This window comes from Gossypium hirsutum, chromosome D08 (assembly GCF_007990345.1).
Source record: "Gossypium hirsutum isolate 1008001.06 chromosome D08, Gossypium_hirsutum_v2.1, whole genome shotgun sequence".
In the NCBI taxonomy this organism is placed as follows: Eukaryota; Viridiplantae; Streptophyta; class Magnoliopsida; order Malvales; family Malvaceae; genus Gossypium; species Gossypium hirsutum.
In genome coordinates this window covers 7,468,977-7,496,674 of record NC_053444.1, presented here as the reverse complement: position 1 = coordinate 7,496,674, position 27,698 = coordinate 7,468,977, and the positions used below count along the sequence as shown (strand labels likewise).

Genomic DNA, 27,698 nt, shown 5'->3' with positions numbered 1-27,698 from the left:
ATTTGTATCGCATTGCATCACTGGATGTACCTACGTAGAAACATATAAACCATTAATTTTCTTATTTAAAAGTTCTACCTGATTCGATAACATGGTGACCGCATCTACGTTAAAAACACCAATGGCCTTCACCGGCTTTGTCCTCATGACTTGCCACTAATAATTATTCAGTGCCATTTTTTCTATAAACTCATAAGCTACTTCAGGTGTTTTATTATTCAGTGTACCACCAAATGCTGCATCAATCAACTGCCTCGTTGAAGGGTTCACACCATTGTAGAAGGTTTGAACTTGTAACTATAATGGTAACCTATGGTGAGGGCACCGTCTCAATAAGTCCTTATACCTCTCCCATGCATCATATAACGTCTCTAAATCTATCTAAACAAAGGAAAAGATATCATTCCTCAACTTGGTTGTCTTAGCCGGTGGGAAGTACTTTAAAAGAAATTTTCCGGTCATTTAAGCCTATGTAATGATGGAACATCGTGGTAAAGAGTTTAACCACTGTTTAGCTTTGTTCTTCAATGAGAAAGGGAATAACTGTAAATAAATGGCGTCATCAGTAGCGCTATTTATCTTGAAAGTATCGTAGATTTCCAGATAATTGGCCAAATGAGTATTTGGATCTTTGTCTTGCAAACCGTCAAATTGAACATACTGTTGTACCATTTTAATTGTATTTAGCTTCAGTTCAAAATTATTTACAACAATGGTGGGTCTCATAATACTCGATTCAGCCCCTGTTAGAGTGGGCTTGGCATAATCATACATAGTACGAGGAACATGAGTAGGATCTGCAGCAACTGCAGGAGGTAGCTGAATATCTTGGTTATCACCCACCTCCTCAGTAATAATAATGTCCTCTTGTTATGTACTATATTCTGTCAATTCTGCCTTGCTTCTCTACAGTTTTTGCGAGCAGTACTTTCAATTTCACTATCAAATAGTAATGGCCCCGACAGGTTTTTTCTAGTCATAAACAAAAGGCACCTGCCAGAAGCAAACAAAAGAAAAAAATAGAATGTAAAAAATAATATAAAATAATATAAAATATAAAATATAAAAATAAAATAAAAATGGCTAAATTAATAAAAATCAAGTGTTCCTAATATTTTAGTCCCCGGTAACGAAGCTAAAAACTTGATGGTCACTAAACTAACTATAAATACGACAAAGGCAAGTACACTTATCGAACAATAGTTTAGCTACGGTGAGTAAAAATATTATATCCACAAGGACTAAAAGTATTAGTAATTACCATTTTCTTATTATTTAGCTGACAAATTGGAGTTATGTGTTTTAATCTAAAATTACTAAACTAATTTAACTAAGAACGTAATAGAGAATAAATCAAGGAAATAATCAAATATTAACCAATGAGAGAGACAATACCTAGGAAAGAATCCACCTAGACTTCACCTATTATTATGAATTTGAATTAAACGATTTATTCACTTGGTGTCTTAATCCGTAGAAATCCCTAAACTATGTTAACATCTTTTTTGAAAGAAAGAACAACAAACTTTAGGTTGATTAATTGAAATATCTTTCTAATCGAAACCCCTATTATCGCATTAACTCGATCTTAGAATTCCCCTATTAGATTTGACTCTAATCCGGTAGATTTATGTCGTCCTATTTCTAGGATTGCATACAACTCCACTCAATTATGCTAGATCTACTCTTAAATAGAGACTTTTGCTCTACTGAATTCAACACATTAAACATGAATTAACATCCCAGAAAAATTAAAATAAGAAGTTAACACACTTAATTAAGAACAAGAATTAATTATTTAGCATGTAAATCAAAAATCATATAATAAGATTCATCATAGGTTTCATAATCGTAAATAAAAACATCTCAAAGTTAGAAAAATGACAAGAAGCAAAAAAATTCATAAAAACTCATAAAAACTTTAGAAGAAATTAAACGGAGGTCTTTGATCTTGATAGAGATCCACTTCCGAGTTGATTTCGTTAGTGTTCTTCGAGTGTTTTCTTCGATCTTCTCTGGTGGCCCCCTTATTTCTTCTTCTAATTAGTATTTATAGGCTTTAGAATGCTCAAAAAGTCTAAAATTTGTGTTTTTCTGCCTGTTTGAGAAGTAAGGTGCGAAACCGACATAGGTTGGCACATGGGTGAGTGTCCAGCCCGTGTGGAAAGGCCCAGGCCGTGTGGATCCTAGAAACAACTCTTTTTGTACGATTATGGTTCGTTTTTCGCTCCTTTCACTTCCAAAAGCTCTCCTAAGTATAGAAACGTGAATTTAAAGGATTAGGAGAATCAAATTCACTAATTTTCATAATTAATAATCTAAAAATGCATTAAGAATGGGATTAAAATATATTACTTTTATAGCTTATCAGGAGGTTCAAACCTGTTTTAAAAGCAAGTCAACATGACACTTGAAGCACTCCACATTCGTCTGAGATCAAGTCAAACAACCCTTGGATAAAAGTCAAATTGGAGAGAAGAATCAGAGGATGTTTTTCTTTGTATTTAATAAATTTGCAGAGATTGTAACTTTCTTTTCAAAGTTATAAATAAATTTGGCTTTAAACTTCCAAGTGAACTTTCAATTCAAAATTTGTATGTACAATGTTATTAATAAACATTTTCAAGTCAACCTAAATGAAGTTGTTCTGTATGGAAATAGAGAAAATATTTATATACTTAAATTAACATTCTAAGGACTGAAGAGATTGTTATAAATACATATAATTTTTTTCAATATAGTAAAACATGTGTTAGTATGCATACCTTAGTATTTGTTGCTAGGAAGTTAAGGCTTAAAAGTGTATCTTGTTCTATTGGAGTTGTTGGCTGCCAAAACCTTTGTATTCTTATCTTCCTTGAAAATGAAAGATTGCACAATTTAAGACAACTAACATATTGAAAGTTCAAATTTTAATTTTTGCATAAAATTAATCGCCATTTTCACTAACTTGTAGTTATGAACTAATCAAATGAGAAATGCATCTAAATATAAAATGTTATTAATGGAAGTTGAGAATAAACTAACTTTTGTAACAATCGACAACTTTAAGTTATGGAGAAGAACCCAAGAGTCTTTTCTAAAGTAAGCCGCCTTTCGATCCATTTCAACTGAAGAAAGGAGATTCAAACTTGTTTCAAAAACAAATCAACATGACACTTGAAGCATTCCACACTCGTATGAGATCAAGTCAAACGACTCTTGGATAAAAGTCAAATCGGAGAGAAGAATCTAAGGATATATATTTTTTTGTATTTAAAAAATTTGTAGAGATTGTAACTTTCTTTTCAAAGTTATCAATAAATTTGGCTCTAAACTTTCAAGTGAACTTTCGACTCAAAATTTGTGTGTACAATGTTATTAATAAACATTTTCAAGTCAACTTGAATGAAGTTGTTTTGTATGGAAATAGAAAAAATATTCATATACTTACATTGCCATTTTAAGGACTGAAGAGATTGTTATAAATACATATAATTTTTTTTCAATATAGTAAAAGGTGTGTTAGTATGCATACCTTAGTATTTGTTGCTAGGAAGTGACGGCTTAAAAGTGTATCTTGTTTTATTGGAGTTGTTGGCTGCCAAAACCTCTGTATTCTTATCTTGCCTGACAATGAAGGATTGCACAATTTGAGATCACTAATGTATTGAAAGTTCAAATTTCAATTTTTGCATAAAATTAATCGGCATTTTTCACTAATTTGTAGTTATAAACTAATTAAATGCGAAATGCATCTAAATAAAAAAATGTTATTAATGGAAGTTGAGAATAAACTAATTTTTGTAACAACCGACAACTTTATGCTTTAGAGAAGAACTCAAGAGTCGTTTCTAAAGAAAGTCGCATTTCGATCCGTTTCAACTGAAGACAGGAGGTTCAAACCTGTTTCAAAAGCAAGCCAACATGACACTTGAAGCACTCCACACTCGTCTAAGATCAAGTCAAACGGCCCTTGGATAAAATTCAAATCGAAGAGAAGAATCAAAGGATATTTTTCTTTGTATTTAAGAAATTTATAGAGATTGTAACTTTCTTTTCAAAGTTGTCAATAAATTTGGCTCTAAATTTGCAAGTGAACTTTCGACTCAAAATTTGTTTGTACAATGTTAATAATAAACATTTTCAAGTAAACTTGAATGAAGTTGTTTTGTATGGAAATAGAAAAAATATTCATATACTTATATTAACATTCTAAGGACTGAAGAGATTGTTATAAGTGCATATAATATTTTTTTCAATATAATAAAACTTGTGTTAGTATGCATACCTTATTATTTGTTGTTAGGAAGTCAAGGTTTAAAAGTGTATCTTGTTCTATTGGAGTTGTTGGCTGCCAAAACCTTTATATTCTTATATTCCCTGCCTGTCAATAAAAGATTGCACAATTTGAGATCCCTAACGTATTGAAAGTTTAAATTTCAACTTTTGCATAAAATTAATCGATATTTTTCACTAACTTGTAGTTATGAACTAATTAAATGAGAAATGCATCTAAATATAAAATGTTATTGATGGAAGTTGAGAATAAACTAACTTTTGTAACAATCGACAACATCATGCTATGGAGAAGAACCCAATAGTCATTTCTGAAAAAAGCCACCTTTTGATCCGTTGCAACTGAAGAAAAGAGGTTCAAACCTGTTTCAAAAGCAAGTCAACATGACAGTTGAAGCATTCCACACTCGTATGAGATCAAGTCAAACGACTCTTGAATAAAAGTCAAATCGGAGAGAAGAATCTAAGGATTTTTTTTTTGTATTTAAGAAATTTGTAGAGATTGTAACTTTCTTTTCAAAGTTATCAATAAATTTGGCTCTAAACTTTCAAGTGAACTTTCGACTCAGAATTTGTGTGTACAATGTTATTAGTAAACATTTTCAAGTCAACTTGAATGAATTTGTTTTGTATGGAAACAAAGAAAATATTCATATACTTATATTAACATTCTAAGGACTGAAGAGATTGTTATAAATACATATAATTTTTTAATATAGTAAAACGTGTGTTAGTATGCATACCTTAGTATTCGCTGCTAGGAAGTGAAGGCTTAAAAGAGTATCTTGTTCTATTGGAGTTGTTGGCTGCCAAAACCTTTGTATTCTTATCTTTCTTGACAATGAAGGATTGCAGAATTTGAGATCACTAACGTATTGAAAGTTCAAATTTCAATTTTTGCATAAAATTAATTGGCATATTTCACTAACTTGTTGTTATGAACTAATTAAATGAGAAATGCATCTAAAAAAATGTTATTAATGGAAGTTGAGAATAAACTAATTTTTGCAACAATCATGCGATGGAGAAGAACCCAAAAGTCGTTTCTAAAGAAAGCCGCCTTTCGGTCCGTTTCAACTGAAGATAGGAGGTTCAAACCTATTTCAAAAGCAAGTCAACATGACACTTGAAGCACTCTACACTTGTCTGAGATTAAGTCAAACGACCTTTAGATAAATGTCAAATCGGAGAGGAGAATCACATGATATTTTTCTTGGTATTTAAGAAATTTGCAGAGATTGTAACTTTATTTTCAAAGTTATCAGTAAATTTGGCTCTAAACTTTCAAGTGAATTTTCGACTCAAAATTTGTATGCACAATGTTATTAATAAACATTTTCAAGTTCGGTCCGTTTCAACTGAAGATAGGAGGTTCAAACCTGTTTCAAAAGCAAGTCAACATGACACTTGAAGCACTCCACACTCGTCTAAGATTAAGTCAAATGACCCTTAGATAAGTCAAATCAGAGAGAAGAATCAAATGATATTTTCTTTGTATTTGAGAAATTTGCAGAGATTGTAACTTTCTTTTCAAAGTTATTAGTAAATTTGGCTCTAAACTTTCAAGTTAACTTTCGACACAAAATTTGTATGTACAATGTTATTAATAAACATTTTCAAGTCAACTTGAATGAAAATTGTTTTGTATAGAAATAGAAAAAATATTCATATACTTACATTAACATTCTAAGGACTGAAGAGATTGTTATAAATACATATAATTTTTTTTAATATAGTAAAACGTGTGTTAGTATACATACCTTGGTATTTGTTGTTAGGAAGTCAAGGCTTAAAAGTGTATCTTCTTCTATTGGAGTTGTTGGCTGCCAAAACCTTTGTATTCCTATATTGCCTGCCTGTCAATGAAGGATTGCACAATTTGAGATCACTAACGTATTGAAAGTTTAAATTTCAATTTTTGCATAAAATTAATCGATATTTTTCACTAACTTGTAGTTATGAACTAATTAAATGAGAAATGCATCTAAATATAAAAATGTTATTAATGGAATTGAGAATAAACTAACTTCTGTAACAATCGACAACTTCATGCTATGGAGAAGAACCCAAAAGTCGTTTTTGAAAAAAGCCACCTTTTGATCCGTTTCAACTGAAGAAAGGAGGTTCAAACCTATTTCAAAAGCAAGTCAGCATGACACTTGAAGCATTCCACACTCGTATGAGATCAAGTCAAACGACTCTTGGATAAAAGTCAAATCGGAGAGAAGAATCTAAGGATATATTTTTTTTGTATTTAAGAAATTTGTAGAGATTGTAACTTTCTTTTCAAAGTTAGCAATAAATTTAGCTCTAAACTTTCAAGTGAACTTTCGACTCAAAATTTGTGTGTACAATGTTATTAGTAAACATTTTCAAGTCAACTTGAATGAATTTGTTTTGTATGGAAATAAAGAAAACATTCATATACTGATATTAACATTCTAAGGACTGAAGAGATTGTTATAAATACATATAATTTTTTTAATATAGTAAAACGTGTGTTAGTATGCATACCTTAGTATTCGCTGCTAGGAAGTGAAGACTTAAAAGTGTATCTTGTTCTATTGGAGTTGTTGGCTGCCAAAACCTTTGTATTCATATCTTTCCTGACAATGAAGGATTGCAGAATTTGAGATCACTAACGTATTGAAAGTTCAAATTTCAATTTTTGCATAAAATTAATCAACATATTTCACTAACTTGTAGTTATGAATTAATTAAATGAGAAATGTATCTAAATATAAAATGTTATTACTGGAAGTTGAGAATAAACTGACTTTTATAACAATTGACAACTTCAATGAACAACCCACAAACCTGTAAACATGCATAGTAATTTATAAATTGTGAGCTCTAATCCTTCTTGCACATTATGTTTGTCTAACATTTAAAGCTTCAATTCCAATTCAAGGATACATATATCATATTTGAAACACAAATAGGAAGTACAATTTCTCATTTCCATTAGTTAGTGTCGTAGGCAACAGATTACATACTAATTAATATCACATAAGAAATGCAACATGAACCAAGATCACATGTGAAATTTGTCTAACACCTAAAGCTTCAGTTTCAATTCAAGAATACATACATAGATGAGTATTGGAAACACAAGAAACAAGTACGACCTTTAGTTTCTATTAGTTAGCCTCATAGATAATGGATTACATGCTATTAAACATGTCATAGAAATACAACATAAAGTCTGCCAACATTTATTTATTACCTAATGAGTAAAATTTATTGTAATTTTCATGAAATAGAATTTTAGACGCCTTCGGCTACAAAATTTTCTATTTCTTTAACTACATGAGTATTTGATAGGTTTGTGACCAAGAGATCCGTGCAACATAAAGTTTGCCAACATTTATATAATACCCAACGAGTAAAATTTACTACAATATTCATGAAATAGTTTCAAAGACAGTCACTTCCTCAAGCTTTCGACAATGTAAGATGCATAAAGCCTTACAATTTCCATTTTCAGATTTTTAATGTAAAAGTGAATGTCTAATTACTATGAATTTGAAATATGACTATGCAAAAAAACATCCAATGGAAAGATAATTTATTAAGTTACTTCCTATCCTTTTTAGGCCAATTTATGTAAGTTGAATTGGAATGAAAATTTCCAATGGAACACTTACCTTAACTGACTGCACTAGTGACTGAAATAATATTCGGTGTAACACGCTTCTTATTCGCTTCCATCTACAAATCAGATAGGGAAAGTACATCAATATTTAAAATATTTTCTTATAATCAATTCATGAGAATTATACGTATAGCAAAATAGTGTTACCAAAGAAAAATATGAAATCTATTTAAAAACCTCTAGATTGTATCTCCACACAAGGAACGGAGGCTATTAAGGGCCAATATTCTCCTTTATCTCTCGAGCATTGGTCTTTTAGAAGTGAGCAGTTCCTGATACGAAGTCTTCCAAGTGTTGTAGGCAACCCTTCCCTTGGCAAGCTTCGAAGCTTAGGACAATCGACAACTTCGAGTTCTTCGAGCGATGGCAAGTTTAGAAGCCCTATGGAAAGGGATTCTAGATTATTGAGTTTTGCGATATATATCGAAACTAGAGTTGTGGGAAGCAAACACTTTTCATCTGGAAAGGAAACCAAATCTGGTCCACCAACAATGCTCAAGTCTTTAAGAGAGGTTAAGGTATGTAACTTCCAATTTGATATTGGTTCCTTGAGTTGTTCACAATCCCAAATCTCAAGTGACAATAGATTAGGGGGCAAACCCCCTTTAGGGAAAGAAACAATACATGGGCAATTACAAATTGTTAAATACAGAAGAGAAGTGAGATTTAATATCTGATGAGGTAGAGACTTGAGATTGGCACAATTACTGATATTCAAAGTTCTCAAGTTGGGGAGAGACAAATCAATCTCTGCGAAGTATTTCAGATATTGACAATTGCCTATGATCAACTCCATCAGACACTTAAGATTGTTTAAAGAATCTGGTGAGCTTATCAGAGTTGGACAGTTCCAGATATCAATGTATTCAAGTGATGCATTATTGGGCAGTATCCTATCTGAAAGGGGCTCTAGTTGTAAGCATTCCCAAATCTTAAGCATTTTAAGGCTAGTTGGTAATCTACCATGTGGAAAACGAACAAGAGAAGGGCAACTGATGATCTCCAAATTCTCTAGACAAAATGTATTTTTGTTGTTATCAGCTTGCATCAGTCCATCAGGTAGAGAACATAGGCAAATGCAATCTTGGATTTTTAACCTTTTCAATGTGGGAGGTAATATCCCTCTTGGAAAGCTTGTGAGAGAAGGACATTCTTCTATTTCCAAATCTTCAATAAGGCAATCGGTAAGTTCACCCTGCTTCATTATCCAACAAGGAAGGTTCTTAAGCCATGGAAAATCTCTGAGTTGAAGTCGTTTAAGTTTAGGACAAAAACCTATCTCCGGAAAGGATACAAGTTCCGAGCATGATTCAATACGCAAATGCTCGAGAGACGCAAGGCAATGTAGCTCGTTAGGCTCTAATTCTTGTTCATTTCCTGCAAGTGAGAAAGATACACATGGGAACATAGATTAAGGATTTGTTTACCATTGAATTTCAAAAGTGCTTCTCAAGCTAAACCAACTTTTTTAGTCAAACATTAGTAAACATGTAATTTTTTAAACCAAACCAACTTTTCAAGTGACCCAAAAAAAAGCTAAAAATTATCTCTTTTTTTTTTGAAATTTCCAAATTGGGAAATAAATAATTACTGTTCAAATCTGTAATCAAACTAAAAAAACCCAAAAACAAAATAAAATAAAAGAATCTAAACCCAAACATGGCCCAAATCAGATGGTCTTAACAAAATAAAAAATCTAGATGTTTAAAGCGAATATTCTAGAATTGGTCATTAAAGCACCGATCCATTGCCCAATCAAAAGAAGCTTGGGAAACCGTCTTCAGTCTTTTCTGTCATCTCTTTTATTATGACGATTTCATTTCCAAGATATGCCAAAAGAAATTTGGGTGACAAATCATAAAATTGCCCTTCATTTATATTAATTATAAAAGATAGATTTATCTTCCTAAAAAACACTTATGGACATCAATGGTAAACATCAAAATTTTCAAAAAAATTTGTTGAGGATACTTTTAAAAACAATTTTCAATCTGAAGCTCAAAAGCACTTTCAACATAAATGATAAACTAGCTAATTGAAATGCACAATAGAAACAACATTTTTAAATTCAGTACCTTTTTGCCATAAGGCTGTCAATCCAATGCAGTTGGAAAGGATAAGATGCTTAAGTGCCCCCGGAAACTGTTCAAACACATTGGGAAGACATGTAAGGTCTGGCACACGCTTGATTCTCAGTGTAGTTAGAGAGGTAAGGTCAACCATGCTCCTTGGAACCATCTTATTGCAATCTTCAATACTTAGGTCAAGAAGAGATGGGAGGCTCATAACTGAATAAGCCATATTAGGGCACCCTTTGATATTAAGTTTCACCAGAGAAGGTAGGTATCTGGGTAGTTTCTGATATAACTTTGGACAATTATGAATCATAAGCTCACGCAGATTAGGGAATTCTCTGTCTTCTTCATCAGGCCTTTTATTAGGATAGCACCAGTACTCCCAATTCAACATATTTTGAAACTGTAGAGCTTCCAGAACTGGGAAAGGTTTTGAAGAACGTAAATTGTCTCCAAAAAACTCAAAATCCAATCTTTTGACTCCATTCATGCCTGTTATTGACAGCTTCTTCAGTGAGGGTAGTCTCCCAAGTGCTGGAAGGGACATGACATTTCTACAGTTTGAGAGGTTTATATCTGCAATATTAGCCATTGAGGAACCACCTAACCAAGATGGAAACTTTGTGCCACCATAGCAAGCTACTCTAACTCTTTTAATGTCTTGATGAGGTTGTAGCATGTTGAAAACAGGTAATCCATTTTCGCCATTTCGGTGATCAAAGGATTCATGGCCCCATTGCAAATGCAACCCCTCAAGCTTATTCTTATCCTTCAGAACATAATCCCTAGCTTCTCCAGTATCAACCACATTTTCCAGTCCAATAACGGAAATCTCCTTTCGCAAATGCAACAAGCCCTTCAATTCTTTGATGCCAGACCCGCTATCCCTTTGAACGATGAATTTGGACAAGACCTTTAGATTTTTCAGGTTACCAATCTGCATCGGCATCTCTTTTAAACTATCAGTATCAGTAAGATCAAGAACACAAAGATCGATCAGATTCTCAATAGCTCGAGGCAGCTTTGTGAGGTTCTTGCACCCATGCAGTATCAATGTTTGTAAGTTGAAAAGAGATCCAACGGATTCAGGCAATGATTTGATGCTGGTTCGAGATAAATTGAAGTACCGTAAGTGTATCAAATCACCTATGCGATGCGGTAGCTCATCAATGCAATAACCATTGAGACTCAAGACTCTTAGGCAGCCTAACTTTGGTACAAACTGTTGTAAGACAGTATTGGTTAAAAAGGAACTTGCTGCCATGGGCAACATATGAATTGGTAATGCTACCAATGTTCTTAAACTGGTCATTTGAGACAACATTTCGAATCGTTTCGAAACATCATACTGGTGACGAAGGAATGAAAAATGCCGAAAGCTCTCAAGTTTAACTCCATCGTTTAATTTGTCTCCATTGTTGAAGAAGCATATTTCTTTGGAAACAAATTGAGCTAGATCATTTATAAGGTCATGCATCGCATACCTGTTTTTGTTAATAGTTGATTGTTGGAAAAAAGATCTCGACCATAAGTCACGAAAATATTCAATTCCTATGTCTTCCATTTGCTTCTTCCTTTTGGTGTGGTGCAAGAAACCCTCTGCCTTCCACAAACGAATCAGCTCCTCCTTGTCAAATTCATAATCCTTCGGAAATATGGCACAATAAGAAAAACAACGCTTGAGATGGGAAGGAAGGTGATGATAGCTCAATAGCAAAGCTGGAAGGATGCTGTTTCCTTTTTCAGGCAAATGCCAAATCTTACTATTCATTATGTCTTCCCACTCATCAGAGTTCCTTTTAGTACGAAGGAGTCCTCCCAGGGTCTTAGCCGCCAATGGCAAGCCGCTGCACTTCTTTACTATTTCCTCACCGAAGGTTTTTAGGTTTGGGTGCCCTTCAAAATCTGAACCGCCAAGAGCATGCCTAGTGAACAACGAGAGACAATCTTTGTCTGCGAGTTCCCTTAGATGATAAGTTCCACAAGAAGCCATTATTGACGCAGTATCTACATTTCGAGTTGTCACAAGAATTTGGCTTCCCGCTGCCCCTGCAATAAAAGGCTTACATAAGGCCTCCCATTGTTCATAGTTCTCATTCCAAACATCGTCTAAAACAAGAAGAAACTTCTTCCCAGACAACTTCTCCTTTAGGCTTACTTGGAGTAAGTTTAGATCCTTTGAATTCCAACTCGCCGAAGTAACAGCTTCAAGCATTATCGCCGTCAGCCTAATAACATCAAATTCCTCAGAGACACAAACCCAGATTTTCAAATCGAAAGAGCTTTCAACTTTGATATCATTGTACACCAACTGGGCCAGTGTGGTTTTACCCACTCCTGGCATACCCCAAATGCAGGCCACAGCGATATCACCAAAGCCCTTATCAGCATCATTCATCAGGATATCAAGAATGACCTCTTTATCTTTTTCCCTGCCGTAGACACGAGATTCAACGAGAGAACTGGTTCTCAGCCTCTCTGTCACTCTTTCACGCCTTCCTCTATCGTTCTCTTCTAAACTCAAATCATTCTTTATGGCAACGGCCGCTTCCAGTTTAGCAGTAAGCTTCTTTATTTTGGACTCCACTTTGGTGCTGAACTTAAGAGTTGAAGGATTAAAATTTACACAGCAAGCTGACATATATTTCGTCATCATCTTGTGGGTGGAGGAAGAAGGACCTGCGTCTTCCTTCATTTGGCGGCGCCGAGCTTCATAGGCAAGCTCATCGATAATATCTTCGGCGTCATAAGCAATGTCTCTTAGATCCCGTAGCCACAGTTTGACGGAGCAGCTTGTGGATTGTTTTTCCTCAGCATCTTCCAGGCAAGCATTGATTTTGAGCAGCAAAATTTCCCACTTCTTGAGCTCGGATAAAATCTTCTCCTTCCGAGCAAATTTGTTGAAGTGGGTGGAGGAGACGTGGTTCGACAAGGAACTAAACATCCCAGACACGACCGCCTCTACCAAGGAGGAAGCAATAGCTTCCATCAAGGACAAGACAAAAGAAGACAAAAAAGCGTAACGGGAACTGGTAAAATGAAGGAAGCTTTTTTTGACCTGGCACGGAAACCATTACCTTTAATTGACCCCTTCGTTTTATCTCCGGCAACCTTGTTCTTTAAGTAGATTGACTAAAAAGAAAGATTTTATTAATATTGTGCCATGCTTCATAGCTTATCATACCAACCATAACATTTAGGGATAATATTCGATAATAAAAAAGTTATACAAACACTCTTTTTCTTTTATATATTCTCCATCATGTAGATCAGAAACTTTAAAATATTCTGGATGCTCTACAAAGACGTATAGCTTTAGCTTACAGATCTAATCGTGGTTTCCAAAATATGCCAACGGAAGGAAATGATATGAATAAGGACATTTGGTTTTACAAGTACTTTTGGAAGACTGAGAATTTTGAACTTCTGAAAGAAGTATTCTGCTACATCTACAGTACCTACGTGATGCCATGTTACCACTAATATAAATTCAAAATAACTGATGGTTAACACTCTTTCTTGCCAGTTTTATTATTAAATCTTAAATGTTAGAAAAATACCTACCACCATTATTAGACATTTACGTATCTTTTTCATTGGGATAATGAATGTTTTTTTGTAAAATTGAACGGAAAAGTTAGTGCTTGTTAACTTTACTGACACATGAATTACCATGTGGATAACAAGTCACCCTTTTATTTTTATTTTTAAAGTATTTTTATACTTTTAAAATAATTTTAAATAATTTTTGAATTTTTTAAATTTTAAAAAATTAATTAAATACTAACATGTGATCCATATATAATGTCAGCAAAATAAAATAAAAAATATTAATTTTTTCATTTATTTAGGGTGATTTGACAAAAACTATAAGTTTAAGAACTAAAACAACAAAAAAATTAAATAAAAAGGTTAAAATAGTTTTTTTAAAATTGGAATGTGGAATAAATCATTATGATTTTTTCACTTAGTAACCAAAAAATAACAAAATTGAATTTTATTATTTTTCTTCAGACTTTAGTTATGATTTGAAGTTTTTTAATGTTATAATATTTTAATTCTGAATTTAGTAATTTAATTAATTATGGATGTAGCATTCTATTTTTTAAAATAAAATATTAATATAAAATAAAAATAATTGTAATCATTAAAGTTATAATGACATTGAATATATAACACTGATCGATATATCCGCTTCACTTTTATTTTTATAATAAATTTTTAACAAAAATAATTACAATTAATTTATTAATGATTTTCTATTATAAATATTGAATATAAAACTAATAGATAAGTTACACAATGTTTAACGTAAAATATAAAATAATGACAATTATACTTTATTTTATTAATAATAATTCCATTATAAGAGTAATTGTTAGAACTATTATCTCCTAATTAATTATTTTATCCATGTATATATTAAATTATACTTGTTATTTTAAATTAATTATCACTTAATTAATGTTACAATTATATATTAATTTATTTATATTAGTTTTATAGACATTATAAAAAAAAAGAGTAGGAAGTATGGGTATACAAAATATTGATTTTTTTGATGAATTATAAGAATAGGGCAAAACCCTAATCGCAACACCCTAACTATCAGGCCGACACACGAGGTTCAAAATATCGATTTTTAAAATATGATAATTTTTTTTAATGTTACACAATTACTTTATTTATGATTTGAATTATTTTATTATTAAAATATTTTAACCATCATTAATAATAATTTACACTAATTATTTAAAATAAAATATTTATTAAATAATAAAAGTAATTATATATATTTATATTGTACTCTAGAAACTAGTACATATTATGAAAAGATATAGATATAGATGGATGGATCAAAATTATTGTACCTCACAAGTTGGTGTCTTCTTTTCAGTAAGTGGATTACATGATCACAAGGATGTATACTAAATCTAATTCCCACTCATTCATTCCATATTGACTATAACCTAAAAATGGTTGAGAGTTAGTTCAATGGTGTCATGATTTAAACATTGAATCATTTTGGTATTATCGGTACGGTATCGGCCTGTATTAATTGATACAAGAATTTAATAATATTTAAATAATTTTTATTTTTCATAATTATATGTAAAAATAATTAGGTTATTTAATTTAATTAATAAATTTAAAATATTATACTTGCATATAAATATATTTATGTGTATATAGTTAAGATATATATATATCAATAAATTCAAAATGATATATAGTAATACCAAAATAAAAATAATATATTCACCAATATAATATTTTCAGTAAGGTTAAAAATAACAGTAGCGATGTGGCTAGTTATTGTCGCAATAAAATTAGATATGGTGAGAGTGATATTAAAATTTTTATTGAAGGTTGTAAATAATAATCATAAAGGCGCATATGTTGTAAAGTTGTAATGGCGTAAAGGATGCAGAATAATCTTGGTTTGGTTCAACTTCAATCGCAAGTTCCAAGCATCTGCTTCACCTTCCAGCGTCCTTTATTGCCCCTTTACTCAACCTCCAAAGAAAGACAAATTATACGTGGGAAAGAAGTTTAATTAACGTCAACATTTGGGTTGAATCCACGTCAGGTTGAACCCTAAACAAACATTTCGCAGAGGAAAAAACTACAGAATGGTACTGATTCCAAGCTTCGTTATTAAGTCAAGCATAGATGCATATAGTAAGAATAATATTTCATCTTTCTTTTAGATTCCCATCTTTCTAAGCAATAGTGGAATACCTACGCGGCTAAGCACATGATTCTTTTCTTGAAACTTGAATTTTAACCACTATCTCCTTTCGCTAAAGTAATAGTTCTATTCCAATAGAAATTAAAAATTATAAAACAAACCATAAAAAAAATACTAAAAGAAAATTCGTATGTCATTTATTTTTATAAATTAGCTTTATATTTAATGTTTAATACGACATATATATATATTGCATGTTATTTTTGTCAGAGTTTGTTAAGTGATAAACTCTACTTATATGCTATTACTGCATGCTAAAATCAGCTAACAACAAAGAATGGAAATGAAAAAACAAAAAGTAATAAATGGTGTATTTATTTTATTGAATAGACTAATAATCCATAAGAATCGAGTCTTGATATATATACATGATTAGCTAATGGTCAATTTAGATTTCAGTGCTAACAATTAAACTTACCGACTCCAAATTGTCCATTAATTGAAAATTGACTTAGTTACAACTGTTAACTAACTAATCAGACTTAACTAATGACTTACAACTAACTGCAGCAAGCCTAACAACTAATTGCTTAACAACTAACACAACTAACATTAGTTTAGCAAAGCTCATTCCTTAATCCCAACTAGTTGCTCCTATCAACTTTTTGTCTGCAACTGCTCATGTATGCTAATAACTCCAAACTTGGTCCTGAATTTGGTGAACATACCAACAGACAGAGGCTTAGTGAGCACATCTGCAACTTGGTCTTTTGTTGGAACATGACCAACAAGCAATGTGCCTACTGCCACCTTTTTTTTGCACAAAAAATAAGTCAAGCTCTACATGCTTGAACTTTGAGTGCAGAATTAAATTCGCTGAGTTATCACACCATACAACAGCCTTACCACTAACTTGAACTTGCAACTCAATCAACAAGGACTTTAGCCATATAACTTCTATAGTGGCATGACCTAAACTCCTATACTTAGCCTCTGTAGTGGATCAATAAATCACATGTTGCTTTTTAGAGCATTTGGAAACAAGATTGCCTCATAGGAAAATACAGAAGCCAGTAGTAGAACGCTTGTCATCAAAATCAATTCCCCAATTAGCATCTGAGTAACTTATAAGAGACAAATGAGATGCACCAGTGAAAGATATTCCATAGTCCAAGGTAGCCTGCAGATATCTAGAGATACATTTTATTGCTTTAAAATGTTGATCAAGTTGTACATAAATTGACACACCTTATTGATAAAACAATCTCAAGCCTAGTAATAACTATGTATTACAATGCCCCTATTATACTCTTGTATTCTGACTCATTTTTTATAGGACTCCCTACATGAGCAGACAAATTGCATGAAGTGACCATAGAAGTGAGAGTTCCCTTAGACTAATCCATGTGACTCCTCAACATATCCAAAATGTACTTCCTTTGACTAAGAAATAGTATTGTAGGAGTATAAGTCACCTTTATACCTAAGAAATATCTTAGTTTCCCCAAGTCTTTGAGAGAACACTTTGAATCCAAAGACTGAACAAAGGCATCTACACATGTCTACTTGTTACCAGTGACAATTATGTCATCCACATAGACCAATACATAAACTATCATATCCCATGATCCTTTGATAAAAAGAGAAGCATCTAAGTTGGACAAAACAAAACCTATAGCCACCAAGTACTTTCTTAGCTTCTAGAACCAGGCTCGAGGAGTTGCTTGAGCCCATACAAAGCCTTTTTCAACTTGCATACTAGTTGTTGGTCTCCCTTGTGTTGTTTAACCCCTGGTGGTTGAAGCATATAAATATCCTCTATGAGATCACCATTTAAGAAAGCATTTTGATATCAACTTGTCTTAACTGCCAACCAAAGGTCAAAGTAAGAGCTACGACCACTTAGATTGTTTTTGGCTTAACCACGTCTTTTGGAAGTCAATACCAACCTCTTGTAGGTATCCTTTTACCACTAATCTACCCTTGTAGCGAGCAACGGAACAATTAACATTTCTTTTAAGCTTAAAAATCCATTTACACCCCACAACCTTCCCATTTACAGGTAGAGGCATTAAATCTCATGTATGGTTCTTAATAAAGGCATCAAAATCTTGTTGAGTAACCTTGGTCCATTCAACACAAGTGACAGCCTCTTCAATGGTCAGAGTTTCTTAGTCACAAACTTCAGTTAAAAACATCTTAAGCTTGAAGATTCCACTCTTGGAACATGTCTGCATTGGATGAGGGTTGGAAGAGCTAGGAAATAAAGGTGGGCTAACCATTGGAACCTCAGTTGGAGCACTATAAGAACCAAAACCAGTTGCATCCAAAGATATAGAAAAAGAAGAGGGGGTGCCTGAAAAGAACCTGATTGAGGACATACTGGCTGCAAAGCATGATAAACTAGGAGATGCCCTACTGAAAGAGGCCTATTCAACTAAAACAAGCTACTAGAAGGATAAAATAGACACATGAGACCTGTAACGTCCAAAATTTAGGGGGTTAGATGGAATGAATCATCAAGAAAGAAACATTATTCTAAGTGGTAGAGAGGTTAGTAAACTCCCTAAAGGGCCAAGGTTCAAGCCCCACATATTTCCAATATTAATTTTCAGTAACTAAGGAACAAACTCAATCTACCATATATATTAGATGTGGTAGAAATATGCCAAGTATGAGAAATAACCGGAGTGGTAATGCCTTTCATTTCCCCTTTGTCCCTAATTTCAAACTATGTCACTCACCTTCCCATTTCTTTATTTTTTATGGCAAGAAGAGTTATTTTCCCAATCAGTCCCTCAAATTTTGAAACCTTAAGTGTTTAATAATTTTTCCTAATCATATTAGAATTTTGGTTTTCCTTTTCAACCTAAACAAGAATTTATTTCCCTATTTCTTCCTCCATTCTTTCTTTATCTTTTCTTTTACAATTATTTTCTCTTTTTTTTGTTGGGAGTTTTATTTTGATCCCGAGTTTGAAATTAAGTTTTTTTTAATTCGTTCTTCGCGTCGATTTAGCATAATACTGTCAATTTCGTCTCTAACATACCAAGATCAGTAAGAAAAATTCCAAATCTTGATAATTAGATCTCGAATATCTATAGAATTCTCGTAATTCTAAATCTTGATAATTAGATCTCGAATATCTATAAAATTCTCGTTCTCAAAAAATTTCAAAGTCAAATAAATGATCTTTTACGAGTTTTCTTAAAAATCTTGATAATTTCGATAAATCTAGAAAGTCAATATTAATTCTTGTGTATTTGTCGATCAAAAGACCCATTATAGGTATCCCTAGTCAGGCTTGGACGTGAGGATGATTATGCGAAACCATGAAAGTTAGGTGTATATTATTTTACGAGAAAATTGAGGCAAAACTGAATATTGCCTAGATCACATATCCTACCACACGGGCATGTGGACTGCCCATGTGGACTACATGGTCATGTCACCCCAGAAACCTTAGGATGTTTGACTTTCATACAGCCTCCCACACGGTTGTGTCATCTCTGTAGGTCAAATTTTTGAATGTCACACAACCACAGTCTCTCACACGACTTAGCCACACAGTCATGTATCTCTTCCATGTAGCCTAAGGCTTCCCACATAGTCTGGTCACACAGTCGTATATCCCCTGTAACTTAAAAATTATAGTTTTGATCAAATTGGTCCATGAATATGGCCTCTCACATGGTCGTGTCATCTCTGTAGGTCAAATTTTTGAATGTCACACAACCACAGTCTCTCACACGACTTAGCCACACAACTATGTACCCCTTCCATGTAGCCCAGGGCTTCCCACGTGGTCTGGTCACATGGTCGTATGTCTCCTGTAACTTAAAAATTTTAGTTTTGATCAAATTAGTCCATGAATAGGTTCTGAACCATTTTTAGTGAATTAAAATATGTAAATAGGTTCTTGATGATATGAGATATGCTAGAATTCATGATTGATTGATTTAATGTGATATTTATTTTATTTATGAATATTTACATGAGTTATGAATAATATATGTTACCTTTGTATATATATACTTGCAATCGTATGAATAACATGCCTATATTTTTATTAATGGTCATTAAACTAACTATAAATACGACTAAGGCAAGTGCACCTATCGAACAATAGTATAGTTATGGTGAGTAGGGAATATCGTATCCACGAGGACTAAAAGTACTAGTAATTACCATTTTTCTATTATTTAGTCGACAAATTGGAGTGATTTTTTTAATCTAAAATTACTAAACTAATCTAACTAAGAACACAACAGAGAATGAAATAGGAAAATAATCAAAGATAACCAATGAGATAGACAATACCCAAGAAATAATCCACCTAGAATTCACCTATTATTATGAATCTGAATTAAATGATTTATTCACTTGTGTCTTGATCCATAAAAATCTCTAAATTATGTTAATATCTCTTTCGAGAGTAAGAACAACTGACTCTAGGTTGATTAATTGAAATCTCTTTCTAATTAAAACCCCTATTGTTATATTAACTCAATTTATGGATTCCCCTATTAGATTTGACTCTAATCCGATAGATTTATGTCGTCCTATTTCTGGGATTGCATGCAGCTCCACTCAATTACGCTAGATCTACTCTTAAATAGAAACTTTTGCTCTACTAAAATAAGCACATTAAACTTGAATTAATATCTTTGAAATATTAAAACAAGAAATTGCATACATAATTGTGAACAAGAATCAAATATTTATCACTTAAATCAGAAATCAAATAATAAGATTCATCATAGGTTTCATATTCCTTAGGTATCTAGGGAATTTAGTTCATAATCCTGAATGAAAACATCTCAAGGTCAGAATAACCACAAGATATAAACAAACTAAATAAAACATAAAAAATAAATAAATGGAGATCTTCGATCTTGAGGGAGATTCGCTTTTGAGTTGATTTTGATGGCGTTCTTCGAATGCTTTTTTCGATCTTCTCTAAGTGTCCCCTTAGATCTTCTTCTAATTGGTATTTATAGATGTCGAAGCCATTTTTTTAAAAGGGGTCGACTTTTATTTTGAAAACAAAAATAGGAGTCGCCACAAATCCTTTTTATTAGGTGTGATCGGATCACCTTGTGATTTAATCGTTTTAATAAAAGATTTGATTTACTAAAACAACAATTTTCAGTTTACAAAAATCCAGGAAATGGGTTCGAGAGTCAGTTACGTACGAGAATTGATTAGCACCCTCATAACGCCCAAAATTGGTACCTAATTGATTAATTAATATCTTAATGTCAAAAATTGAAAACTTTGAAAATATTTAAAATACGATGCTTTGATAAAATATCGCTTAATTAAATTTTTTTTAGAAAAGGGCGTATTTCACGTCAATCGAGAAAAAGAATTATATCCCGTGAGTTAGAACACAATATCTTAAATCCCCGAAATGAGAATAAACACCAAAAGTTTTATTTATTTTAAAAGATATTTGATTATCTCAATTTTAGAAAAGAAATCATATTCCGTAAGTTAGAACACGATCTTTTTTAATTCCCGAGATTACTTTAAAAAATTATGTTTAAAAAGGTTAGTGTATTCAAATTTATCGAGAAAATCAAAATTCCGTAAGTTAGGGAACGACTTTTCAAATCTCAAAATACGACAGATTGCTTATTTAAAAAATTTATGTATTGGGTAATGATTAATGTAACAAGAATTGGTAGAAATAAAGTACCGTGTTGATATGCATAGCAGAATAACAATAAATGCATTAATGTGAACGATAATATAAAGAACAAAAATAAAATAAAATAAACGAGCCAAAAATAAAAAGACAAATAATAAGGATAACAAACTAAAAATTTGAAGCTAAAGACCTAATATTAAATAAATAAATATTGTATAAAACAACTTAAGAATAATATTATTAATAATAATGATGATGATATTAAAAATAATATAATAATAAAAATCTAAAGTTTTAAATTATAAAAAAGGATATAAATAAATAAAATGATATAATAAAATAAATGTATTTAAAATATTTAGGTAAATAAATAAAAGGAAATATAATAGAAATAATAATATAAAACTAATTAATTTAGTAATATGATGATAATAATAATAAGTAAATAAGTAAAAAAAGGGAAAATAATAATATTAATAATAATATTTAATTAATTAATTTTAATAATAAAATAGCAAAAAAATACTAAATTGAACTTTAAAACAGAAATTTGGGGTAAATCAGAAATAAATAAATAAAAAGGACCAAGTTGAACGCGCGAATAATAAGGAGGGACCAAATGGGGAATAATCCCTTCTCCTTCAAAACGGCATCGATCCAACATGGACTAAAATGTAATCGAAATAAACCATAGGGTAAAAATTATAAATAAAGAAACTTAATTGCAAAATAATTAAAAAGCGGAAGGGCTAAAGGTGCAATTAGCCCTTCCGTTAAAAAAACACGCGGATTCTTTGTGATTAAATGCTAAAGTTTCATATTTTATGTAATTAAATTGATTAATTTATGAGAGTGCACCACTAATTTTTCCATGTTTTTGTTGAATTTTGTGTAGGTGTGCAATTTGAGGCTAAATAGAAGAAAAAGGAAACAATTGGGCTAGATTGAAGAAAAAAGCGAAGAAGGAGGGCCAAAGCAGAATTTTTCCAAGATTAATTAGCTGAAATTTTTGTTGACTTAGTGGGAGATTATTTTGGGATTTATTTTTTTATCATAGAATATTTTTCCTTGATTTTCTATACTAATTGGCTCTTAATTTAGCAAAGCCACTAGTATAAATAGTGGCTTATTTTGTTCATTTTAATCATCAATTGAAATATCAAGCTTTCATCTTTCAATACATTCTCTCCTTTCTATTCACGAATTTATTGTCTTTAGTTTCCCTTACTTTCAATTCCTAAATTTCCAGCTTGTTACCACTTACCATTTACAACTTCTTTTTCAAACTTTCTTTTTATTTCCAGTAGCCACCCTACTTTAATACAGCACCAAAATTCCATCCCCATACTTAATTACGCCACCCATCCTTTCCACCCATTTTTACCTTATCCAATTATGCCCAATACCATCATGTCCCAAACCCTAGTTAACTAAATCCATTTTCAGCTTTAGGTCGGAGTTAGCCTCGTCAAAACCCGTGAGTTACGAACACGAGCAAATTAACTACTAAATTCCAGTACTTATTATTTCTCCGGATTAAGAGTATGATTTTGTCAGCTCATAAATTCAGATCAACACTAAGTCAAAAAAGACGTCGTTTGAGTTAGTGTGGTTAGACGTACAGTTGGAATTCCGAAAGGAACGTTTCTAATCGGTTTTCTGTGAACACATTGGCATGCCAAGTGGAGATAGTTGTTTGGTTCCGTCAAGGGAAGTAGTAACCGGATTTAAATGTCCCACGCGGTTGAGGACATTGGTTCGAGCTAGGCTCTTCTAGAACACAAGGCTGTCGGAGTTCTAAATCACGAACGTTTCGTGGTTGTTTGATCGGTAAGGGTTAGTTATTGGACGTTCTATAACTAATTTATACAAGGAAGAGTTGGTGTCCGAGGCGTCATTGGTAGCTATAACTAGCTTATTGTAAAAGAGGAGTTCATCTAATTTCGAGGATCGGTTCAAAGACGAGGAAAACCCGTGCCTAAAGTTGAGCTTATTCTAATTAATTTTTCTTCAAATTTATTTAACTGCTTCTATTATTTCATTTTCAACTTTTACTTTTTACGCGTTTTATTTTTTTATTTCAGGTTTCAGGTTTTCGATTTTATCCTTCCCCCTAATATCTTGGGCACGACAACTGCCCTGACATAAATTTGGTCAAGAGAGCAACAATTTGCAGTAAACTCAGTCTCTGAGGGATCGACCCTACTCCCTATACTGCTTAAATTGCAAATTAGGTGTAGGTTTATATTAGTGGACTCGACACCCATCACTTTGCCGGAGCGGGTTGTGTCTCGGGTCAGGGGCCAAAACAACTTCGTTTTGGTGCCTGTGAACCCTAGCTTAAAACGGCACCGTTTTGCACATTTATTTAAGTCAAAAAAAATGTTAAAACTCATTTTCTCTCTTCTCCCTAAAAAAACAAAAAAAAAAACTTTCTCAACTCTCTTCCCCACCTCCGATTTCCAACCAGGGGTCCGGCCATCGGGCCACCTCGGCATTCGCTGGTGACAGCGGCTGAAAAAATAAAAAAACCCCCCATTTACTCCTTTTTTAACGGGGAACCCCGATTTTGGAGTAAAAAAGCCAAAACCCAAACCCAACCTTCTAGAAATAGAGAAAATCTTTCGACTTTCTTCCCCTTTTGGTGACAGAAGCTTCACCGCCCGCCACCATGGAAGGTCGAGGGCCAGGTCAGTTTTTCTTTTCTTTTTTTTTTCTTTTATATGTATAAAAAAATAAAATTCAAAGAAAAAATAAAAAAAGTAAAAATAAAAACCACAAAATAATCACCTTTCGATTACTCAATCTCTATTTTTTTATTTCAATTTTTGTATTTTTTGTATTTGATTCTGTCTGAAAAAAGAAGAAGAAAATACAAACTGGCTATCATGGCTTTTATATTCAGATTACAAGATTTGTTTTTGTTTTCTTGTTTTTCGTCTGCTACTGTTGTCTTCTTGTTTGTTGGCTTCTTGAAGGTAACAGAGCGGTGTCAGACGCGTGTGGAGGAGGCTGGCGTGCAACGGCGTGGCTAGGGCTGTCAGGGGCTAGGGTTTTCAGGGTTTCTGAAAATGTTTAAACATTTTGGGCCACTGAGCCTTTAATTTTTTGGGTTGTAGTTTTAATTGTTTTTGGGTTTGTAATTTGTAACTGAACTTTTGATATTTGGACTTTTTTAATTATTTTTTGGTTTTATTTATTATTTGTATTTGGTCTTGGGCCCCGGCAAAATTGGGTCATTACAATAGACTTTAGAATGCTCAGAAAGCCTAAAAATTAAGTTTTTCCGTGTATTTGGGAAGCAGGGTGCGATATCGACATGGGCTGGCACATAAGCGTGTGGCCAGCCCATGTGGCTCACACGACGTGTGGCCAACTAGTGTGGATTCTGGAAACAGTTCTATCGGTCTGATTTTGGCTCATTTTTTACTCCTTTTGCTCCCAAATGCTCTCCTAAGTATAAAAACATGAATTAAATGGATTAGGAGCATCAAATTCACTAATTTACATAATTAATCATCCAAAAATGTATCAAGAATGGGATTAAAAATATGTTACTTTTATGGCTTATCATTTATTCATACTGCATACATAAAAAGCTTGAATTGCTACTACTTGGCATGTGTTAGATTACTTAATATGCTTTAATGCATTGCCTGGGTTGGGTTGTTATGAAGGGAGGAAGATCAAGCAGTATATCTACAAGAAAAATGGCAAGTGCAAAGCATAGCCATACGGTAGTTCTTAACTACAATTCGTTGTATATTCACAGCCAAATGGCAGATCCCATCCGTGGGTACTGCTGTGAACCCACAACCAAAGGTCGATTCCAACAGCAAGTTTATGCTGTAAAATCTACAGCCAAAAAGTAGGTTTTATTTGCTGAACTTTTGTTGTGAACCCACAACCAAAGGCGAATACCAACAGCGAGGACTTGATGTGTGTCCACAACTAATATAGCAGTTGTTATGTACGAACCAGTAGTGGTTTATCCACAATATGGCTTAAAGGTAGAGGACTTTTAGGGAACTTCAAGTTTGATGTGTAGCGGTGGGGTAGGAATTATTCTATTAAAAACCCAAAACTGTATGGCATCATTTAAATCATGTGCATACAAATATGAAAATTATTTTATGTTACATATACGTGAATCTATTTACATTTAGAGGGTCTTAGCACAATCTAACTTATTTTCAATTTATTAAGATGTATTCTTTTGATTTATTTTATTATTTCAGGTCTATAATATTTTATTTGAACTGTGGCATGAGATTTAGGACTTAAGATGTTTTTATTGTTGCATGTCATTTAATTCTGATTTTAATTAGGACATTAAATCTTTACTAATAATTGATGACGCATGAACCCCGATTTTTATTAAAAATTTAAGAAAATACCATCTTTTCTACTGGTAAAAGAGAATTTAAACATTAAGGAATAATAAGTCGACATCTAAACTAAGTTTTCTATTAAACTAAATAAATTTTTTAAATAAATTCTTTTAAAAAATTATGATAACCTTGTTAGGCCATCTTGGTGGCTGATGTAGTCTTCTGGATTCGAGTCTAACGTCTAGATCGGGTCGGGGAGGTTTTATTTGGTGGTATTAGGGCTTAGGTTTTCTAAACTTGGATAATAGAAATTTGAATATATTGCATGCATGCATTAAAAGGGTAGTTTAGGAAAAACCATACCATAGAAATCTTTTGTGAAATTAATTTTCTACAAGAAATTTAAGTCTGAGACTCTGATGATGGTCCTACTATAGTTATTATTACTTATGAGATTTTGGATGAACTGAACTTTTTAGTTTATGGATATACGTAGCTAATACTTGAACTTTTATGTGGAAACTGCAAATATACCTTAGAATTTTAAACTATCGCGACTAGAATGATTACTTAAGGTAGACGTGGTACGGGTAGGCCTTGTAGGGTTGCACTCGTAGAGATGCCCATTGTGCAAGGACATAGTTTTTTTAGGAGTATGTCAAAAATTCTGCCACCAATGGTGGCGGAGGCTTTGAAAACTACGATGACACTATGACGCAGGCAATGTTGAGGGCCCTACAAAGGGTTGATAAAGTCCAAATTGGATTGAGGAGTCGCGAATTTTGTTGCGGAGAGGTTTCGGTCAAATATGGTGGAATCATTCAAGGGAATAATTGGTACGAATCCCACGGTAGTTGAGTATTAGATAAAGTCGATAGAGAGAATCCTCAAAGAGTATTGGGTCCTTGCTTAAAGAGGAGGCTTATCACTGGTGCCAGTTTATGGTAAGCCATACATAGGCTAAGTAGATCACTTGGGAATATTTTCAGGAAGCCTTCCAGAAGAAGTATGTAGGTACTAGGTATGTGGAAGCCTACAGACATGAATTCATCGAGTTAAAACAAAGGGATAAGTCTGTGTCAGAATACGATACTGAATATCTGAGACTCAGTCGCTATGCCCAAGGAATGGTTGCCTTGGAGTAGGACAAATGTTTGAGGTTCGAAAATAGGTTACATTTCGACCTCAAAATTCAAGTTGCTCAACACCAAGAACGAGTATTTGAAACCCCGGCAGAGAAAGCAAAAATTGTAGAGCAAAATAAGCAGGTGGAACATGATAAAAGGGAGAAAAGTAAGGCCCTAGTTAAGAGAGACTATAGCTCCATTAGGACAAATTCTCATTCCCCAAAATGGATTAGGGAGGGTAGACCACAACAAATAGTTGCAATAAATAACTTTAAGGATGAGCCCCACTCTTGTAAGTATTGTGGAAAACGACACTTGGGCAAATGTTGGAAGAAATTGAGCATCTGTCTTAAATGTGGGTCGATGGAAAACATGGCAAAGGAATGTCCTCGAAGTAAAAACCAAGCCCAAAAATTAGATATCGGGCTAGTTACCTTCAAGGGACCAAGGTTAGAATAGGGTAGCGAATAATGCTACGGTGGGTGAAACCCGAATTGAAGCTAGACAGCCCACCCCTGTTTATGTCGTTAGAGGTCGTGAGGAAAGAGAAGCGTCTGATGACTTTACAGGTATTTTCCCCTATGAGACATAGGACCTTCTCACCCATAAGTTATTTGTAATGTTCCTAATAAAAGAGATAGCGGAGTAGAAAGAATCACTATCAACATTACCGTAGTAAAGGCCATAGAAAGTTTAAGGAGAAGTATTGTATGAAATAACATAGAAATTAGAGTTGCACAATGAAAGTGTCGTGATCGATTTGAAAAGAAGAATAACGAATTTTGTGATTAATAAGTTGATGTGATAGTAGGTAAATTTTGAGGACGAAATTTCTTTAAGAAAGGAAAAACTGTAACGCCCCAAAATTTAGGGGGTTAGATGGAATG

The 27,698-nt window shown here is 32.9% G+C and overlaps 1 protein-coding gene and 1 non-coding gene across 40 annotated transcripts; one reads left to right on the top strand and one right to left on the bottom strand.

Moving 5' to 3' along the window:
• Positions 1–307: 307 nt before the first annotated feature.
• LOC121220511 (small nucleolar RNA R71) lies at positions 308–414 on the top strand. The gene has a single exon (XR_005917718.1). It is a non-coding gene; the product is annotated as a small nucleolar RNA R71 (small nucleolar RNA).
• A 237-nt stretch (positions 415–651) lies between these two features.
• On the bottom strand, positions 652–13,516 carry LOC107916172 (putative disease resistance RPP13-like protein 1). 39 transcript variants are annotated; one of them, XM_041099753.1, is made up of 15 exons: positions 10,009–13,474; positions 8,081–9,310; positions 7,926–7,989; positions 7,056–7,095; positions 6,793–6,884; positions 6,306–6,409; positions 6,039–6,134; positions 5,022–5,145; positions 4,538–4,641; positions 4,271–4,366; positions 3,518–3,609; positions 3,028–3,110; positions 2,766–2,856; positions 2,383–2,451; positions 1,774–2,251 (listed from the first exon to the last, which is right to left on the bottom strand). In XM_041099753.1, exons 1-2 carry the CDS (start codon positions 12,995–12,997, stop codon positions 8,103–8,105), a joined length of 4,197 nt encoding a protein of 1,398 aa, XP_040955687.1. In that variant the 5' UTR covers positions 12,998–13,474; the 3' UTR covers positions 1,774–2,251; positions 2,383–2,451; positions 2,766–2,856; positions 3,028–3,110; positions 3,518–3,609; positions 4,271–4,366; positions 4,538–4,641; positions 5,022–5,145; positions 6,039–6,134; positions 6,306–6,409; positions 6,793–6,884; positions 7,056–7,095; positions 7,926–7,989; positions 8,081–8,102. The 39 variants fall into 39 exon arrangements, with proteins under 39 accessions (XP_040955684.1, XP_040955687.1, XP_040955667.1 ...); XM_041099733.1 differs by lacking the exon at positions 7,056–7,095 and adding an exon at positions 5,658–5,726 and having other exon boundaries at positions 8,111–9,310; XM_041099742.1 differs by lacking the exon at positions 7,056–7,095 and adding an exon at positions 5,658–5,726 and having other exon boundaries at positions 5,022–5,112; positions 8,111–9,310.
• Between the last annotated feature and the right edge of the window lie 14,182 nt (positions 13,517–27,698).

Excerpts from the sequence above, each read along its gene's own strand:
- LOC107916172 (XM_041099740.1), bottom strand. The coding sequence starts at position 12,997 with ATGGAAGCTATTGCTTCCTCCTTGGTAGAGGCGGTCGTGTCTGGGATG. Across the intron at positions 9,311-10,008 it reads GACAGCCTTATGGCAAAAAG|GAAATGAACAAGAATTAGAG; the intron begins GTACTGAATTTA and ends TCTCACTTGCAG.